The 22,409-nt window shown below is 32.2% G+C and overlaps 1 protein-coding gene across 1 annotated transcript in view; it reads left to right on the top strand.

The window, feature by feature from the left end:
* LOC126888281 (kielin/chordin-like protein) overlaps nt 1-22,409 on the top strand; it is a 496,360-nt gene that overhangs the window by 111,966 nt on the left and 361,985 nt on the right. Inside the window, exon 2 of the mRNA XM_050656396.1 lies at nt 4,404-4,491. Within this exon, the coding sequence (XP_050512353.1) occupies nt 4,413-4,491 (79 nt within the window). The 5' untranslated portion in view covers nt 4,404-4,412. The remainder of the gene's footprint in view (nt 1-4,403; nt 4,492-22,409) is intronic.

The following is a 22,409-nucleotide window of genomic DNA, read 5'->3' as shown; positions in this document are numbered from 1 at the left end:
AGAACTTTTACTGTCACTATAAATTATAAAATTTGAATGATTTATACTAGATAAATATTTTAGTGCTTCCATTATCGCTATTAACTCAGCTGTGTATATACTCATAATAGAATTTATTTTGAACATTTTGCTAATTTTATTACTGCTATCCCAATAGGCACACCCCACACCTTCAATATTTTTTGATGCATCTGTATATACCATACAACAGTCTTTGAACATTTGTGAACTGTCTTATAATCAGTTCAAAATGTGAACATATTTCAATCCCAAGGGGGGGTATGGCCTCCTGGGCCCCCCTTAGATCCGCCCTTGTAAATACAATAGTATGCTTACCACTAAAAATCTACGTCGCTCGCGCTGTCGTCTTCCTCGTCGGATGAAGAAACTTGGTGGCTTTCCATATTAAGTTGTAGAGAATCTGCTTCCATTGATTCTAACGAGGGAGCCGTCAACAAGGATACAACTTCAGAAGATATGTTTGAACTTTTTCGGAGTGGGTACTGCCGCAAAGATGAAATTACTGGATCTGAAGTTATAAGGAGCCTGTTTAACAAATCTTGATTTCCTGATATTCTCGAAATTTTTCGTGTATGTTTCTCCCTAAAACTTTTGAGATACCTATTTCTTGATTCTTTGGCTTCTTCTGACAATTGACCGATAGGCAGAATAGCCTGCTTGATTACTATGGCTCCATGGAGTCATATTTTATTCACGAAGATAGAAGGCATATAATACCATGAATATTTAGCGACATACAGTTTTGCGGTTTCCAAACAATACTATTCAAAAGCTCGCACATCGATTGCATAGCCACAAGATAAGGTGCGTAATATAACACCAAATCGCATAATGACATCTTTATCTATGCCAGTAATTTCACGTGAGGGGTCAGCAAAAAATCGTCAAGCTGTGTTGCCGTCATTTGTAGTTCCACTACCTCCACTCTTAGGTATATCCACAAGCAAACCTGTTCTGTCTCTGAAAATTTGTTGTATGGTACGTTTCTTGTTTTCAAAAACTGCTGTGTTGTTACTTCCTCGAATTTGCCAACTTTAAATTCTAATCTATAGGAAATGTGCAGCAAACATTCAAAAAACCTGATCCAGGCATGTAGAGTTGACAATCCAAATTTCAAATTTTCCTGGATAACTTCCCTCTTTAATAGTTTTTCGATGTCATTCATTTGTTTGGGCGTTGCTTTACATATATAACATGTTTGTAAAGAAGCTGTTTCCGTTATTGCATTACACACTTTGCTCTCTATCATCGTCATCACACAAACATGAGAAACTGCAATTTCTTCATAGTCCGTTCTTTAACGGTAAAATATTGCAAAACCTCTAAATTTTAAAGAACCGCTTGGATTGACATGAAATTTGGCATACACATAGCTAGCAAGTCAAAGAAAAAAAGTGATATTGTGCCGATATGTGCTTTTACCCCGGGGGTGCTTTTCACCCCCTCTTGGGGGTGAAAAAGTATTCGTCCAAAGTAAGTCCGGAAATTGATAAACTGACTAATTTTAAGTAACTTTTGTTCTATAGAGTTTTTTCAGTAAGTCAATACTTTTCGAGTTATTTGCCAGTGAATATGTTTATTTTTTCAACAAAATAACCACACTTTTAGACGGTTTTTTGCATATAACTCAAACAGTACGTATTTTGTCGAAAAAACATTTCTAGCAAAAATATAGCCTGTAAAAAAATTTAAAAAATGGTGTTTATATCACGTTTCTATACCTAGTAGAAGCAGAGTTATAGCTAATTAAAAATAGGTTCATATTCGTCAAATTCCAAATGGAATAAAATAACCAAAAATGAAGCACATTTCGGGGAAAACTCATTACAATTAATTTAAAGTGTTTAAAAAAAGCTTCATTTTTGTTTTATAAAAAAAAATTCTAGCATCAAAAGTAAACAAGTTACGCTCAAAATAAAGTTGGTCCCTTTTTTTTGGTAAAAAAATCGGGAAATTCACCCCCTAATTAGTATCTCAAATAAACTTAATCGTTACGACTTCACAAGTTTCTTGACCCGTGTATGTATTGTTTATATGATCTGTAAGTTTCATCAGTTCAAAGTCCTTATTTTTGAAAGGGCTGTAGGTAAAAGTGGTTGAACGAGTCACTCATCACGAATGTATGCAAATTTAGAAACACCAAATCTCAATCAATTTTTGTCTAACAGAAAAACAAAAAATACATGATATTCAGAAAAGCATTGCCGACTTTTTTTCTTTTTCGAGATTTTTGGTGTCTCTAACAATTTTTAAGTTATTTTGAAAGAAAGCATATTTTTCAAAATTAAAATTTTTAAAAATTTTATTTTAAAACCGAATTTTTTCCAAAATAAGCACTTTAAATCGATGAAACTTAGAGATCATAATATAAACACAACATAAGTAAAATACTTTGTGGAGCGGTAATGATTAATTTCATTTAAGTTGCTAATTAGGGGGTGGTCTTCCCGATTTTTTTTGCCAAAACAAAAGCGACCAACTTTATTTTGAGCGTAACTCGCTTAAATTTAATGATAGAAGCTTTTTATAAAAACCAAAATAAAGCTTTTTTTAAACATTTTAAAAAAATTATAATAAGTTTTCCCCAAAAAGTGCTTAATTTTTTGGATATTTCACTTCGAAGTATTCTATTTGAAATTTGATGAATATGACTCTATTTTTCATTGGCTGTAACTCTGGTTTTACGAGGTCCCGAGACCTAACGGGTACACCATTTTTTTTACTATTTTACAGGCTATATTTTTTCTAAGAACGTTTTTTTTACAAAATACTTACTTTTTGAGTTATTTGCGAAAAACCGTCTAAAAATGTAGTTATTTTGTTGAAAAATGAACATATTCACTCGCAAATAATTCGAAAAGTGTTGACTTGGCGAAAAAGCTCTATAGAACAAAAGTTACTTAAAATTAGTCAGTTTATCCATTTCCGGACTTATTTTAGACTTATATTTTTTCACCCCCAACAGGGGGTGAAAGTCACCACCAGGGCAAAAGCACACATCGGCACAATATCACTTTTTTTCTTTGACATGTAAGCTATGCGTATGCCAAATTTCATGTCAATCCAAGCGGTTCTTTAAAATTTAGAGATTTTGCAATATTTTACCGTTAAAGAACGGACTAAATATTGGGTTGAAGTTCTGAAATTTGATTTTCTATATATGATGTCTCCTGTACCGTCAGCTCTTTCGTTTCTTTCTTAAACTGAAAGCGTATAGGTCTACAAAATCGAATTGACGATGGGCGGGGATTTTGCCACACAATAATTTTATCTTGTCCAGGTTGCTCCGCATATAACTGTAATGGCACTATGGATGTAAGAAATAAATCGCCATCACAAAGATTATTATCGGAGAAAAGTTGCTTGTATTGTGAATGACCGGTGCTTCCATCGCATCCCCATTTCAGCAACAATTTCAAATTCTTTAGAAGATCAGTTGATAATGAACGAAGAACTAGTTTCTGCAATTCTACTAACCGTTTAACTGTATGATATAAGAGGCCCTGTAATAATATTTCTGCACATGACTCACTTACAATTTGTACTTATTTTCGGGGATAGCAGCGTAATTTTGCTTCTCGAAGCTTGTGATAAGACGGATGTATATCGACAAAATGTTCTTTTGCTATTCGTCTGTGAACAAGATATGAATGTTTGGTATCTTTTGATTCAATCATTACTGATAGCGCTTCATCTGGGGTGAGTGGAATTATTTCTTTTGACTTCTGAGTTTTCTGCCAAGCTGCCCAAATTTTACCGGCTCGAGTCAAAGTCGTCAAAAGTGCTTCAGAGACAAGTTTTACGGCATTGTCTTTTCCTTCAGTCTTTACTTTTCTCCTTGCAGCTAAAGTAAGCTCCTCGGTTTCGAACGTCGATAACAGCTTTGAAGTCTTTCGACGTTTTGATCTTCCTTTTGATTCTACCTACTCGCAGAAAATTCTTTGTTTGGACGACCACGCCCACCTCCAGATGAAGTTCCTGGTTGTGACTCAGCATATAGTTCTTGTGCACACGAACTCTTCTTCTTATCGTTTCAACTGAATTACAACCATAACTTCCAAAAGCTGCAGGTTTCAAATACTTGGTGATTCCATATTGATAAGTTTGGTTGTATTTAATTTCTGAGTAGAATTATGCAAAATATTTAAATATGTAAATGTTTTGTAACTAATGATGTAAACAAAATTAATAACGTCCTTTCTATTTTTGATTAATAGTGGAAAAAGGTTTTAGGCAGTATTTTATTACATCGCTCATGTCAGTTGCAGTTGCAGTCAAAACTTATAATAATTCTAGACCAAGGCTTAAAAACCTGAAAAATCTATCACTAAAAACAATGTTGTTCTAACACCATTAATAATTGACTCTATTTTTACTTACAGGTGGTTACTATGGCTTTACAAAAAGTGTTTGGATTTTTCATCTTCACAGCATTATATTTAATGGTCTCGTCAACAAAATCTCAATTAGGTAAGTACAGATTTTATAAAACTTAAAAAATGAACAATTTTAAAATTATGTCAAAGCTTCTGTGACAAGAATTTCTTTTGTCATCATCATCATCATTCTCTTTGCCTTACCCCTATGCGGAGTCGGCTTCCCTAATTGCATTTCTCCACACAATTCTATCTTGGGTCATATCAATGTGAACCCCCTTTACCAACATGTCCTGCCTTATGGTCTCCCCCAGGTCTTCTTTGGTCTTCCTCTCCTACTCCTTCCAGGAATCTGCACTTCAGCTATTCTTCGTATTGGGTGATTAACGTCTCGACGTTGGACATGACCAAACTATCTTAACCTATGCTCTCTCATTTTGGCATCAATTGGTGCCACACCTAGACTTCCCCTAATATACTGATTTCTAATTTTAACCTTCTTTGTCACTCCACTTATCCATCTAAGCATTCTCATACTAACATTCGTATATTCTACCCCATCGAATATATACAAATGTTCAAAATATCTCGATAAAAGCTGACTTATACAAAAAGTACTAAGAGGCAAAAAAGTTTTAAAACATTGTGTTTAACTAATGGTACCACAATAAATTTAATTAGAACGTACACAAACATTTGGGGGGTTTAAAGGTTCAAAACCCCCAATTAATTTTTTATGTAAACATATTAAAACAGAAGGCGAATCTCAATAAAAACTGGCTTATCGAAAAAATACTAATAGGCAAAAAAGGTTTAACAACATTGTGTTTAATTATTGGTACCACAATAATAATTTAATTGAAACGTAGACAAAAGTTTGGGGGGCTTAAGGGAACAAAATCCCATAAAATTTTTATAGGGTGCACAAATTTCACTGTTGCTTTTTTAAGATTATCCTGCCATAAGAATGCGACATGTTCATTTTCATTTAAAAATCTTGAATAGTTTTCGATATATTGGAAAAATCGATATTTAGTTTGTAACTTCAAAGGGCTGTAACTTTTTTTATGTCCACATTTGTACTAAGGTAAGTTAGGTTCAATCGAACTATTTTTGCTCCCAGAATATGTAATTTAATTTATGGCCGGGCTTTTTGTTACACCCTGTATATTATCAGAAAAACTCGACAAGTACTTGACTATTGAGATGCCCTTAGAAAAACTCTCCTGGACTAATTATGATACGATTTATTTACTGCAATGAGGGTTTTTTTTATATGCTTTACCTTTTCGTTATACCTACACCAAAATATTTACCTACTCCGGATATTTGTCTCGTATTTTGATGTTTGCACCATACTTTCCTTATCGCTAAATAATGTCCGCTTCCGGATAAGCATTAACGAATACATCCAAGATTAATAATTTCCTGTACATATATTGTATTAATTAAATAAATAATATATCAAGACTACAAAATCTTACTTCTTACTTTTATAATTTCAAAATGGCTTCACAACATATTTTGTTAACTTTTTAATATTGGTTTATTTTGTTGGTAAGCCAGTCAATACCAAAAACATGAAAGAATATTATACAGGTAATTGAAGATTTTAAAAGATATTTGGAGGGTAGCTAATGACAATTCCATGAAGACATACAGCTAATTATGCTTTATTTTTTTTAAACAATCGTAAATAGTCAAAAAATCAATGTTGGCCTGTAAAACGTTTATTGTACATTTTAGTGAATAACGGTTCAAATGGTTCAAGCAAACTTGTAGATCATAAAAAGATCTTTAATGTTGTGTTTACAAATTAAAATATATAAACAATTGACCGAAATAAAAAAAACCCTTATTTTTACAGTGATATACGTTGAGTCCAGGGTTCTTTACCCCTGAGTCACGGGGTAAAGAACCCTGTTTACAGCAAGTCACAGAAAGTGGGTACTGCTCCGATCATGGGTTATATTATAAATTTTGACGTTAACAAATAAATAGAATGTCAAAATGTATGTTTTGCTTCAAAATTTTGGTGCAAAATTACAGTTACATTGAAAGTAGCTTAATAAATTCTTTTTATGCACGACCGGGCGGTAAAGTCCATATTATATATACATTTGGCGGGCGTAAAGTGCCACTTTGAACAATTTTTTATAGAAATGTTAGGATTTGCTACTTTGCTCTGTTGTAAGTTGCTATGAACTTCCAATAACTCCGTATGATTTGTGGAAGGTGCTTGCTCAAAAGAATCACCATATAAATTTGGACTGCAATCTGAGCAACTTGTAGATGGCATATCAGCATTGACAATTTTTTGGGCGATTTTCATTTTATTTGACACGGAATCTTCAATATATCCTTCCGCTACTGATGTAGACTTCCAACCAGCATGTCGTTTTATGTTAAGGATATTCTCACCTGCGTTAGCCAGCAAAGTTGCTGAGGATCGTTGAACAGCCTAGTGGGTTGCGGGCACATTTCAGGTGGGCCGCGGCGTGGCTCTTACAGTAACTAAATAGCGTACAGAGTACGGAATAGCGTATCATCATGGGTGAAGAATGGGTCGTGAATATGGAAAAACATCAGAAGGTGGGTCGCGAGACATAAAAGGTTGGGAACCACTGGTTTAAAGCAATGGCCCGTGTAATCTTTTGGAGTAGGTAATTTTAAATAAGTCGCTATTTTACAAGGAATATGACCAAACGTATTCTTTCCAACGACATGACTGGAACATCTTCCATTATTGTAATACACAAAAAAAACGTCGGTGGTTGATATTTGTAGTAGGTACGTAGTGCAGCATATTTTCTATATAAGTCGAGATAACTTGGTGACTTCTGCTCTTTGTCAAGTACACTAAAAATACGGTCAATTTTGGTTTTAGATGCTCGAATGGTTACCAGCAATGTTGTTCCTAAATCTTGAATATCATCTATTGAAATATTAGCTAATTCCTTTTGACGACAAATACCAAAAATTAGTGCAACCTACAATAAATACTCAATTAAAATAATAGTCTAAAATATAAAAAAATAGCAAGTAACTTACTTTTGTCATGAGATATAAATTATCTGGAGCATTTACCAAAAACGATTCTATTTCTTCTCTGGTTAGAATTTTAGATTTCTTTGGTTTATAACCATCTGATATCCGTTTTAGGAGTGTTATCAATCTTGAATATCTTCCGATGTTTACATTATTGTGCAAATTTACAGTTGCCTTTAACATCGAATAATATGACCATAGAGACGACGGCTTACGGCATTTAGACTTCTCCAGAAAATACGCAAGAAATACATTTTCTGTATATGTAATTACCATCTTTAACATTCTGCAATTTGCACCAACTAACAAATTCATCGTAGACCTTATCGTATATTTTCTTAGATTTAGCGGGTAGTAAACTTAATTTTGCATCTTCTGCTGCTTTAAAAATTTCCGGTGGTGTTCCAGAAAATGTTTCATCGTCACTAGTTTCCATTATAAAAGAACTTCTTAAGAAATGTGTTATGAAACTTTCATTACGATAAATAATGGCGACTTACTATTCTTGACTTATTTACTTTGTTGCTAAAGTAACGCGAACAAAGCTATAGAGATTACTGTTCTATCATATTATTATTTCTTACACATATTTCTTTCAATATGACATTTTTTATTAACTAACCAATACAAATGATTCAGTGAATTGTTATACAGGATGAGTTTTAATAAATTGAGCTATAAAATTCATGCAACTTTTGAAAGGGTATTTATAATAAATTGCTCGCAAAAGGTGGAAAGAAAAAGACGCATTAAAAAATAATCACTAAGACGATCGTGCAAGGGATTTTGTATCTTTATTAATAAATGATCATTAAAACAGTCGCGCATAAACATTTGTATGTATTTCGGGCGTAAAGAGCGTTTATGGACCTTACGTGTTACGTGTCTTACTTACACGTCGCGGTTCATAAACGCCTATTTTACGCCCTTGATACATAAATAACTATAATTTCATTAGCGATTAATAAATAAATAAACGCTTTATAAAAAAATATAATTAATAATTTATTTTTGTCATTTTATTCACTTTGGCGGAAACTTAAACACTACCATTCCTTAAATGTGTGAATGAGGTTAGCTTGTATGTTGCAAAAATTGGCAAAATAAAATACACTTACAGTAAAATTTGTGTGATATAAAAAAGATTCAAAATGCAAAAATTCGACAAAAAACAGCAAAAAATTCAACATACTGACAGCCACAAAAGTAAACAAACCAGAAACGTCACAAATTGTACTTAAAATCTGAAAACATCCCCAAACGACTCTTTTGTTGTACCTATCTCTTTTCGATGTACTGAATCTGGAGCATTCATAAAAAAATAGCATGCGTTTTTACTTAATAACAGGCGATAGCTGGTTTGTCTTTAGTTTCATGCGTGGAAGAGAATGATGCTAGATATGTGTTTTATCTCGCCAGGTCTTAATGACGCACGGGCAACGAATCCTGGAGTCAACTGTAAAAATGTTAATAACTTTGTTTTTTGTATAATGCCATGTACATAATCACCCAAAATTTTTAGAGTTAATTAGTTATTAAAGTGCGCTGAATTTCAAACAGAACGACCAAATAATTTATAAGTACCTAATTCAATTTGTTTACCCCGTAGAGTGATTATTTAAACAAATGAACTTGCCCAAACAATCACTCTAGTTAGAGTGTCTCTAGAGGTATTTTGTAAATCGTATATTAAAAAAAACTTTTATTTTAAAACATTTTATTAAATTTGCTATTAAAAAACAGTATGAAGAAGGATTGACTTTTTAGCATTCGAACATTTGTAATATAGGCGAGCAGGCACTCCTAAAATGACCAGGTACTGACCACGTTGAGGTGAACGGCTAATTTTAGTCATATTTTATGTATTTAATGGTACTAAAAACGAAAATGAGATTTATTTTGAATTTTATGTGGGGGAACATTGTCAAAATCGCCATTTTACCCTATATATTAAAAAAAAAAATAAAATCACGTTTTTTGCGTTTACCTCACTACAACTCTGTTCCATTTTAATACTTTTTTCTGAAATTTTTACAGTAAATAGCTCTCACCTTTCTGAAGAGAGTGGTAGCTCTCTTGCAGTTTTATTCTAATAAAAGTTATGAATGTTTTAAAGTAAAAGGTGCAGATTTGTGAATTGCAAAGTTTAATAGCAAAAATTGAGTGACGAAATTTTAAATTTAGCTTTTTAACCACGTTTATGTTAAAATATAGAGTACAAAGACAGTTTCTGAAAAATTTTAGATCAAAATGGTTTATAGCAAAAAGAATGGTGGAACTTTTAATATCGACATTCTAAATCCCCAACTCGAGATACTGACCATGGGTGGTGAATGGCTCTTACTTTATGTTTTTTTATGGTGCAGAAAACGAAAATGAAATTTATTTTGAATGTTAGGTAGGTTAATATTGTCAAAATCGCAATTTTACCCTAAAAATAAAAAGAAGAATTCAAGATTTTTTGCCTTTAACTCGCTGCAACTCTGTTCCATTTTAATATTTTTTTCTAAAGTATATATACAGTATATATTGCTCACCTTTCTGAAACAGTGGTGCCTGTTTTAAGATTTTCCTCGTATTCCAATAAAAGTTATGACTTTTTTAAAGTAAAAGGTGCAGATTTGTGAACTGAAAAGTTTAATCCCAGAAGTTCAGTAAGGAAATTTCAAATTTAGCTTTTCAGTCACGTTTATGTTAAAACATAGAGTACAAAGAAGTTTTCTGGAAAGTTTCAGATCAAAGTGTTTTATAGAAAAAAAAATGTTGCAACTTTTAATATCAACGTTAAACAAACATCCCCAAAATAGCGCTTATTATTCGAGATACTGAGCATGGGCACTGAATGGCTATTTTGATCTTACTTTATGTTTTGGATGGTGCTGAAAACGAAAATGAGGTTTATTTTAAATTTTATGTGGGGGATCATTGTCCAAATCGCAATTTTAACCTAAAAATGAAGAAAACATCACGTCCTTTTGCGTTTAACTGGCTACAACTCTGTTCCATGTTAATATTTTTTCTGAAACGTTTATAGTATATTATATTGCTCACCTTTGTGAAGACTATGAGACCTGTTGTAGGCTTTCAGTCTTATTGTCGTAGAAGTTATGAATTTTTTAAAATAAAATGTGCAGATTCGTGAATTGCAAAGTTAAATTGCAAAATTGAAGTGACAAAATTTAAAATGCATCTTTTTGATCACATTATTTATGTTAAAACATAGAGTCCAAAAGAAGTGTTGTGGGGAGTTTTAGATCTAAATGTGCCCTAGAAAAAAAAAATGGTGCAACTTTTAATTTTAAGACAAACGTAATTTCATGTTTGTTTATTTTTAGGGTAAAATTGCGATTTTGTCAATGTTCTCCCACCTAAAAGTTAAAAGAAACTTTATTTTCGTTCTTAGCACCACCAAAAACATAAAGTAAGGATAAAATTAGCCACTCGACACCCATGGTCAATATCTCAAAAAATAAGTGTTATTTTGGGGATCTATAATGTCGATATTAAAAGTTTCACCATTTTTTTTTCTATAAAAGATTCTGATCTAAAAATTTCCAGAAAACTTCTATGTACTCTATACTTTAACAGGAACGTGATTAAAAAGCTTAATTTAAAAGTTTGTCTTTTTTGCGATTAAACTTTGCAATCATAAATCTGCACCTTTACTTTAAAAAATATATAACTTTTCTTATGACAATAGTAAAAGCTTGAAACAGGTATATTGTCTTTAGAAAGGTGAACAATAAATACACTGTACAAACTTTAGAAAAAAAAGAATGTGTGTGTACTTTGTACGCACGTAAGAAGTTATACTTCTATTATATGATTTAAACGAAATTAATATTCTTTTTATTTATATTTTGTTTAAATATTAAACTAATTTATACTTACTACTTCTCAAACATTTTTATTAGAACAGTGCCAAAAATTAAAATAATAAAAGAATAAAACACACACAAACACATTAAACAAGCCACAAATGATGTCTGAACATTAATTGACGAAAATTTTTTTAACTAAATACGTATTTTCTGAAAATACAATTATATAATAAATACACTTACAATCATAAAATGTATTAAAAAAAAAACAAAAAAGAAAGTTTCTATTGGGACTCGAACCAGCGCTGATAAGAGCGGTTGGTATTGGAATTCATTCGCCTTCTCCGCTTAGCCACGGACACTATGTGTCATTATTTACGAAGATCGACTAACTAAACGGATTAAACTTGTGATATTTTGATATTTTGAAAATTGATCAAATTGTTTTAATTTTGAATTGAAATGATTTAGAATTGAAAAAATACAACAAAACATAGAGTAAAAAAAAACAATATATTAGGTGAATATTGATAGAAATTTTGATGGTAATCAAATTATATAAATAAAAGTATTACATACTATGTATTTTGGCAGATCAAATAGGTAGGTTTATACCCATGATACATTAACAATTATTACGTACCTGTTGCTTTTAAAAACTATTTAAAAGTCACTACAATATTATAAACTTTTTTGTTTCTGTCCTCACAACAATAAAACTAATATATTATACATTTGTTTACCTTTACCTTTACCTCCAAACCACAGCTGCCATATCGGATAATTTTTGACATGTCATTTGAACATCCAATCAGAACAAAGTTATAATGCGCATGCGCCGGGCTGATAGGTTTTAACATATAAAAAATTACCCTCTATCGCCGGTAAAGAAGTATAACTTCAAAAATATTAAAACGGAACAGAGTTGTAGTGAGTAAAACGCAAAAAAACGTGATTTCTTTTTTTATTTTTAGGGTAAATTGCGATTTTCACAATATTCCCCCACCTAAAATTTAAAATAAACTTCATTTTAGTTTTCAGCGCCATAAAAAATATTAAGTGAAACCAAAATTAGCCAGTCACCACCAATGGTAAGCAACTCGAAAAATGAGCGGTATTTTGAGGATTTATAACAACAATATTAAAAGTAGCACCATTTTTTTTTTCTACAAAACACTTTGGTTTAAAACTTTCCAGAAAACTTCTTTGGATCCTATGTTTTAACATAAATGTGATTAAAAAGCGAAATTTCAAATTTCGTCGCTCAACTTTTGCGACTAAACATTGAAATTCAAGAACCTGTACTTTTCGCTTTAAAAAATTTATAACTTTTATTAGAATAAGACTGAAAGCTTAGAACGGGCACCATTGTCTTCAGAAAGGTGAGAACTATTTACTGTAGAAATTTCAGAAAAAAATGTTGAAATGGAACAGAGTTATAGCGAGGTAAACGCAAAACAACATTATTTTATTTGTTTTTATTTTTAGGGTAAAATTGCGATTTTGACAATGTTCCCCCACATAAAATTCAAAATAAACCTAATTTTCTTTTCGTTTTCAGCACCATCAAAAATATAAAGTATGACTAAAACTAGCCATTCACCTCACCATGGTCAGTATCTCGAGAAATAAGCGTTTTTATGGGGGTGTGCCGCTCGTCTAATACCTTTGATATTTTTTATTTCATAAGCTTGTAAGTAGGCTTCCTAAAAAGCCATTTAGTCACGGTTTTTGCTCCGAATTATAAAACCGCTTGGATTGACATGAAAAGCACACACATAGCTAACTTGCCACAGAAAAAAAGTGATATTGTGCCGATCTTATGTGCTTTTGCCTGGGGGTGAGACTCACCCCTTCCTGAGGTGTTGAAAAAAAAATCGTTCAAAATAAGTCCGGAAGTGGGTAAACTGACATAATTCTAAAGAAATTTTAGTCTGTAGCATTTTTTCACTAAGTCAATACATTTCGAGATATTTGCGAGTGTATCTACATGTTAATTTTCAACAAAAAAAAAACACAATTTTTAGACGATTTTTCGCAAATAACTCAAAAGATAAGTATTTTATCGAAAAAATATTCATAGCAAAAATTAAGCTCATAAAAAAATTAAGCTCATAAAAAAAGGGAAAAAAATAGTGTATGTAGTATGAGGTCCGTAAACCCAGTAGAAGCAGCGTTGTATCTAATGAAAAATATGTTTTTATTCGTCAAATTTCAAATCATATATTTGAACATGAAATAATCAAAAAATAAAGTACTTTCTTTTAAATCTCTGTTGACTCTCTTGTACTTATTTTTTTTTCTCAAAATTATATGTTTTTTGGTTCATTATGCCGAATGTTTCATCTATCATCTATTCATTATGAGTTAATTATAAAAATTTTTTGTTTGTTTTTTTATCCAATTTAATTCCTCCTTTTTTTCAATTGGGAACATTTTCGCAACCAAGATATATCATATATTTTATGCAAGAATCTCTATCGATTGTTTCGAATAGCATGCACCCATCAAACAAACAAAGAAAGACATTTTAATTCTAAACCTGCGGCCCGGGGTTCTTCATGGGTGGCCAAGACTGTATAATGTACCACTAACCACCTGATTCGTTTTCAAAAAGAAAAATAATGACTTTATAATTTAGAGATACAACATATTTACAGAGAATGATAGGGTTTAGTGACAGCCAAAAAAAACATTGGTACTGTAAAGTTAATATATTGCGAATATATAGTTCATTCACAAATATAGTGCATTTCTACTTATGATTATCTTTCTGCAGATTTTATAATTTGTTCTGAAAAGGTTTAGTATTGTACTTAATATTAATAATATTGCATCTTATTAAACTATTGGAGTTGTATCTATCTAAGAAGTTTTATCACCCTGTAGATTGTGCATTGTTTTGTTTTATCGCTTCCTTGTTTTTGTAAATTGATACTAATATATTGTAATAGGGGAGCGAAGTATGCTAAATGTGCAGTCACTCGAGAGCTTTGGGGACATATTGGGTTGTGAAGAGTAGGTCCTAAAACCATAAAAAGTTAAGTAAAGTTTTCCATTTTAGTAGGAACTTTCCATTTCTAATTTATTTTTCCACTTCCAACAATCGTTTTTTCCGATTATAGCGCCATCTATCCATAATTTGAAAAAATGTTTCGAATAAATGTCGCTTATTTTTACGTATAGAATCCAAATCTAGAATAAAAATGTGGGGCTCCTATTTAAGATTTTAAAGTAACCCCCACCCCACCATTCGATAGATTTTTGAAAAATATTGATTAAGTGTATTTTGCAGTTTTTCAATCTAATGTTTATTTTGCGAAATATCGCGTGATTTGTATTTAAAATATTAAATTTACCCACCCCTCTCCGTGGGAAGTCGTGTTTGATATCATTCGATAGATTTTTAAAAAATATTGAGCACATATTTTTTAGTTTTTCGATCTCTCATTCATTTCGCGAAATATTCGCTTTTTTCTTGTGAAACTTTGGGACTCAACCAATTCCTTACGCCCGGCTCAAATCGTCAGATTTTTGAAATATACACTCTTTTGCATGTATGTACTTAACTTACCTTATTTTAATCTGACAATTTCGATTTTTTTAAGGATATATTTTTTTTTCGTGCCCCTCTTAACGAACTCCCCTGTGTTAAGAGCCAATATATGGTAGAGGTACATCTGCCTAGGGTACCAGGTTTCTCCCCATATGATAATCTGGCGGGCTCGAGTAACTGCAAAAATCCCCGCTTCGGCTCCCCTACCATTGCCACAGTTTTGTGATAAAGAATCAGTTAATTCATTTGACGGTTCCAATATTGCAATCCTTTCCTGAGACAAAATTTTGACTTCGCGACAATAACGACCAATCACAGCAAACGTAGGATGCCGTTAGCTGTCATTTATCTGCGCGAAGGACTAAAATTTTTGATGTGCCATCACCAAAATGGAACATAGAAAACAAAGGATTTTCCTGGAGTGACCTTACTGATTCTGTAGCATTATACTGTGATATTGCTTCTCCATTCATCTGACATTTGTCACTTCAATATTCTATTAAATAAACCTATTAGCTACATTGTTCTTGTCACTCGTAAAGGTGTCAACACTTCTCCAGAAACAACTGATTTACCTACCCTTTATTTTTTGAGTCAGTTGAGCAACTTCCTCGTTTTATTCATTTGTTATTTTGGTGACCGTTGCTCTTATTGTATCCGTATAGGGAATATTCCCCTTATAAATTTTTAAACAGCTCCAGGCCACGAATAATTGCCGAGCTTTTGAAAATAAGCAAGATAATAACAATCCCAATACTAACAGAGCTATTCAATAGATGCCTCGATAATAGCCAAATCCCAGAAGACTGGAACGAGAGTCTAGAATTCTAGAAAGAGAGTAATACTTTCTACTCAAAAAATGAGATAAATATGACATGACCTGAAGTACCTTTGCTCAGTGAAATGTGCAAACTGTTTATGGGATTTATTAACAACCAGTTGACTTACAAAATGGATAATTACCAACCGGTAGAACAGGCTAAATTCCTCAAAGGATATAGTCCATCAGATCATCTGTTGACAATGAGAACGTATATACAGGGTGTCCAGAAACTCTACCGACAAACAAAGACAGAAGATTCTTCAGATAATTTTAAGACAATTTAACTAAATTCGCTCAGTCCGAATACATATTCTTAGTTACATACCTCCAGAACGCCTCTACTTAGAAAAACAAAAATTAGTACACGTATTTTTCTTCCTGAGATAACTCTATTCCATCCATTGCGAATTTCTAGTACCGATCATAGGCGTCCGTTTTGGGTAGGGCAACGCTTATTTTATCGCCTAACTTCTTTGTCTTTAATTTTTAAGCATTTTTGACTCTGAATTATTAAATTGTGAGGTATTCTAGTACTAAAAGGTACTCTTCCTTTAAATCGATAGGATACACAGTTTTCTAAAAAAATCGATTCGAAAATTTTTGGTTTTTTGAATTTAAAAAAAAAATATTTAGACAAACGAAAACTGGTACATTTATTTATATTTCAGAGATGAATCGATTTCATTAATTGCAAATTTCTAGTACCGGCCATAGGCGTCCGTTTTGGGTAGGTCAACAGTTATTTTGTAGCATAACTTTTTTATCTTTAATTTTTAAGCATTTTTGACATTAGATTATTAAATTATGTGGTATTCGAGTACTAAAAGTTACTCTTGCTTTAAGTTGGTAAAATACATCGTTTTTTTTTAATTTTTTTAAAAAATTTTTTCAAATTCCCAAAATGAAAAACTTTCAAATTGATTTTTCTAGAAAACGGTGTGTTCTACCGACTTAAAGCAAGAGTACCTTTTACTATTAGAATATCTCACAATTTAATAATCCAGTATCAAAAATGCTTAAAAGTTAATGACAAAAAAGTTATACAATAAAATAACCGTTGCCGTACCCAAAACGGACGCCTATGACCGGTACTAGAAATTTGCAATGGATGCAATCGATTCATTTCTGGAAAGTAAATATGCATACCAATTTTCGTTTTTCTAAATAGAAGCGTTCTGGAGGTATTTAAGAAAAACTAATTACATGACGCCATCTTCAAAAAGCTCTAGCTCCCTTAGGAAGCATTTTCGGACTAGGTAAATTGGGTTAAATTGTCGTAAAATTATCTGAGGAATCTCCTGTCTTCGTTTGTCGGTAGAGTTTCTAGACACCCTGTATAGTTTGTCAATTTTAAAAGGTGCCACCCTCTATAATTTGGTCCCTATAGAAAATCTAAAAATATGCAAAAACACGTTAAATTTATTTGTGAGGGGGACATTTTGTAGACCAGTTTTCAACTAAATTACATCAATCCTCTAGCGGAGGCGGACACTACCCCCAAAATCTTTAATGGAAAGGGGTGTTGCGTGATACCTTATTTTAAAGGTCATTCAATTGCCTTTTCAAAAATACCACATACCTTATATTTCTTTTCAGTACTTTTGGAAAAATCTCGGACTCAATACTCTAAAAAATTTTGGAGTTCTGAACTCGATACTTAATATCTTTACGGTTTTACTTGATTTTTCCAAAAATACTCCAAAAAATACTCCAATACCCAAAAAAATTCAATTTGGAGTTCAATACTCCAAAGAAAGTTTTGGAGTTCTGAACTCGATACTTAATATCTGTATGGTTGCACTTGATTTTTCCAAAAGTACTAAAAATAAATATAATGTATGTGGTATTTTTGAAAAGGTAATCGAACGATCTTTAAAATGAGGTATCACTCAACCCCCCTTTTCATTAAAGATTTTGGGGGTTGTGTCCGCCCCCGTTAGAGGGTTAATGTAATTTAGTTGAAAACTGGTCTATAAAACATCCCCCTCACAAATAAATTTGACGTGTTTTTGTATATTTTTAGATTTTCTATAGGAACCAAATTATAGGGGGTGGCAACTTTTCAAATTGACACACTATATAGAGAAGGCAAATACGAAGGCCTGGAAAAAGGAGAATTTCATGGCTTAAAAGTGTGCTTGTATGTCGAGGACAGTTAGAGTACTTCGGACACATTATGCAAAATGAATCCAGATATACCCTCTTACAAGCCATTCTGCAAGGAAAAATATTTGGAAAGCGAGGTCCAGGAAGAAGAACATCCTAGTTCAATAACCTCAGAACCAAACCTGGTTCAACATTACATCTGTTCAGCTTCTTTGCGCTCCTGCGGATAAGATAAAGATTTCCACGATGATCGTTACCATTCGTCACGGATAGGCACATCTTGAAACATAATATTGTCGAGGATGGGTCCATGGCTGGTGCTGAAGAGTGTGCTGAATAATAGATGAAACGCGAATCAAAAATACGTTGGCAGAAGTTTAAATAAAATCAATGGATCGTGGAACACTATCGATTGTGTGATTTGAAAACTAATTTCAGATAAAATTCCCATACAACATAAGGAAGTATTAATAAGATGGTCCATATCATTAGTTGGTCACTTTATTTCTGAATAAAGTATATATTTAGCTATTTGGGTTTGATAAAAGAGAAAATGTGATAACAAGATGATAGGAAAGCATACACATATTAGCAACAGAGCAAGCACAGCTAAGTCTAATAATCATCAATATGAATTGCAAACAATCTTGTACAATTCCAAGGGAATTGTTGGCACCAGCTGTTACACCCTCCATATCGGACTTGTCAGTTCTTTATGCCGCCCATTTGTCTCTATGATTTACTAGCCACTCTGGGAGGTTACAATTTAATTTTTCGTTAATATACCTGACCAGACACACCTTGTGTTTGTTTTATTCGGTCGTAATGTTTCGGAGATCAAAAAGAGATGCCATTTGGACCATTATCTTTAATGACGGACCCCCTGGCAGCTCAATTCGGGTATCTTTTATTGTTGTCAACAAGCTTCTATTAAGAACACACTTTTTTAAACTAATTGATGGAGAAAAGTTTATTTCTTAAACATTTTATAGTCGTAATTAACTATAATCGTGATCTGAACCTGATTTCTTTCTTTATGGAAAAAAGTTTATTTCTTAAACATTTTATAGTCGTATTTAACTATAATCATGATCTGAACCTGATTTCTTTCAGTATTTTATTTTGGTTCTGTTGGTTAAATTTAATAACTGGTCAATAAGAGAGAAATGATACACAATCTCATGAAACTAAGAGGTAATCAGGTAATTATACAGTTTTTCCACATATAAATCTTAAATTTTATATAAAGTATACCTTAAACTTTATTATAATTATTTATAAGAAATAATAAACTCTCTTTGCAATTTACTTACATATTATGTATAATAGTATTTGTAATTTGAAAACTAAAGGTGCAGTTTTTACTGTCTTTGACATGTTATCTAAATTGTTCATTGTTATGACTGGCACATTCACCAATCTGTACAGTATAGTCGCGGTAAAAATTTGTCACCAAAATGTGTTTGCCTGAGTGTTTATGACTTTGAGCCGATTTCTTCTTGTTTTCCGAAGTACTTTAACCCTCTTAGCACATGTCCTTCTAATATATTTATATTTGTCCTGTGTTTGACCGGGTATATTTTCTGAGTAAGAAATATTCTACCTTTCGACTCATTCTTTTTTTCGGTCACGAACGATGCTTTTTTACACACTTTGCCGGCACTGGACCGAAATATTTTGTAGGCTCTTCTTGCATATTGCTCTTCTGGCAAGTACATCAGCTCTTTCATTACCGTATATTCCCCGGTGACCTGGAATCCAGGGCCTATTTTATCGCTAGGCCCGTGAGGCACCTGCCTCAGGCCCGCATTTTAATGGGGCTCGGAATGAACACCAAAAAATTTATATTTTTATTGCAATAACAAAATAAATTTTCAAAATTCTTTCATTTTATGAACAGAAAATGATAAATGATGACTCCACTGTTGATTTTCAAGCGACTTCACCTGTCACAAGTACATCTCCGTCATCTCCTATAGAAAACGACAATGTCAATAACTCTTTTCCTAGCGATATAGGGGATTGACCAAAACATTTAGGTAAATCTGGAATTTCAACAATTAAATATCTTGTAAATATAAATTATCGGCCGAATTAATTGATATGCTGATAAAATTAGTGAATGTGTAACACAACTGGATAATAATAAAACCAGACATTTGCAAAATGCAATTTTTTATAAAATGAAAGCTAATTCTTAGTGAGTGGTTAGTGTAAATTCCTAAATGTAGCCTTGTTATGTTTGTAAACTGATTTCTACGAAAATTATTATTTTTCTAACTTTCGATGGGAAACTTAATGACTGAAAAAATATCAATAGGACAGCTATTCAACATGAGCGCGCGATCTTCTGAATATATTTCATCAATTGGTACGTTATTCAAGAGAAGTAGTACAGCAGGAAAAATTCTAACATTAATGGAAAAAGTTATTTAGAAGAAAAGGCACATTGGAGAAACCTTCTTCAACGAATAACAGCAATAGCAACCATTAAATTTTGTCCAAGAATGGTCTATCCTTTTATGGTTCAACAACCAAATTATTTACAAAAGGAAATAACATATACAGTGTGTCGCATTTAAGATGAAGACAGCCATATATTTTGAGCTACCATCAAACTCAGCTGAAATTTAAATTTTATACGCAGCCTACTGCGACTCCACAAACAGGGTAAATTTTCGATATTTTGCTTCCCGTTAGAAATATCGGAAAAAGTTATTTGAAAAAGATATTCCAAATATTATTTTAACCCCACGTACCAAATTTCATAACAAAATTCGCGCTTTTAGTTTTTTTATTATATTTGTTGTCAGGATCCTAAAACTTAAAATTGGTGGACCCGAGATGCATCACGTGACAGACGAATTTTAGGGTCCTGACTACAAATATTGAAAAAACTAAAAGTGTGAATTTTGTCATGCAATTTGGTATGTGGGGTTAGAATAAGATTGACAAGTACTTTTTCAAATAACTTTTTCCGATATCTCACTAACGCGAAGCAAAATATAGAAAAATTACCGTGTTTGTGGATACGCAGTAGGCCGCGATTTAAAATTTCAGTTGAGTATCTTAAAAAATGTGAACCTTTAACCTGTATGACTGTAATGGTAGGGGAGCCCAAGCGGGAATTTTTGCAGTTACTCGAGCGCGTCAGATTAACATATGGGGAGAAACGTGGTGTCCTGCAGATGTACCTCTACCATATTGTTATGATCTGCTTCTTATTACTTTGATATTAATTATTATTTACTTGAACAATTATTTAATTAGCGCAAATCATACATAAAAATTAAAAAAGAATCTCGGGGTGCCTTTTTATAATATAAAAAAATGTCTAAATTATCTTATGTTATACTTATCTTCTCTCGTGGTTTCAGTATCTCTTAGTTGATCCTTATCGGGATAAAATAGGAAAAGGAAATAAATAGAAAAATCATAAATAAACACATACAAATACCTTTATTATCAAAAGCAATGCTCTGTAAATTTATTAATTAAATCCTGTGGGCATAACTGTCCAAAAGAAACTTTTACCATATAAATTAATCTAATTCAAACAAATATTTATCGCTTTGTTCTTGATACTATTAATAAAACAAGCTAAACAAACAAATTTGGTATTCGCAAATTACTTACAGGTACTTCCTATTAAATTTTTGAAATGTTGGAATCTTAAAATGCATATGCTTTTACGTAAAAAATTCAACTTCAAATTAAAAAAAAATATCACATAGCTTATTGACTGACCTTTTTGATTCACACACAATGATGTCTCCTCTTGACCCAAACAGCTCCTCCTTGTTGATTATGTTAGGCTACCAATCAAAGCCCTCTCCGTTCTCAGCAAACAATCCAGCAGGATACCAGCAACTATTTCTCCAAAACACAAGCCAGGCCTCTTTTTTGCCAGTACTCGTTCAATAAACTCCAAAACTCTCTCCTTTCTTTCTCTCAACAATAATCTCCTGAGACCCAAGTATCTTTTTTACTTGGTGTCACAAATAATTTTTATAATGATAATTCTTGTAACTTACTCTCTTGGACTGTACATAATCAAAGAGGTATTTCTTCTCGATTTGATTTGTCTCTCGTACCACTTTTCGGCTACTCCCACTATCAAAACAAAACACTAGTACTTGCTGCTGAACTACTCACGAAAACTTTTGACTGCCCCTTTCGGATACCGGTAACTCAATGATCTTTTATTTTCCAAGCCAGTCAGAGACATTTCTTCTTCCCCCTTCTTTTTTTCATTCGAAACACCCACTCATACTTTCAAAAATTATTCCTACCATCATACTAATTACTTTCGGGAAATTCTACAAAATTTACTCGGGGTTAAACAAAAAGTTTAAAATTCCAAACTTTCTTTATCTTAATTTTCTAAGAACTAATTACCTATGGCTTCTATCTTTCCCGTAATAAACAATCGGTTAAAAATACTAATCCTAAATAACTTTCACTTCACTTTTATTTACAAAAATTTTTTTAATATTCTTCATGGAAAAATTCATTAAGGACAAACCACTTTACGTTGAAAGCTAACTTCTAATAAATATTTACAAATCAATATACAGGGTGTATCAAATTTATGTGCCCGCGTTATATTAAAAAAATTAAAATTTTTATTCTATCTTTGATTGATAAATTTAGTCCAG

This window comes from Diabrotica virgifera, chromosome 7 (genome assembly GCF_917563875.1).
Source record: "Diabrotica virgifera virgifera chromosome 7, PGI_DIABVI_V3a".
Classification (NCBI taxonomy): domain Eukaryota; kingdom Metazoa; phylum Arthropoda; class Insecta; order Coleoptera; family Chrysomelidae; genus Diabrotica; species Diabrotica virgifera.
Note: the sequence above shows the minus strand (reverse complement) of the source record. Positions and strands in the feature narration are given on the sequence as shown.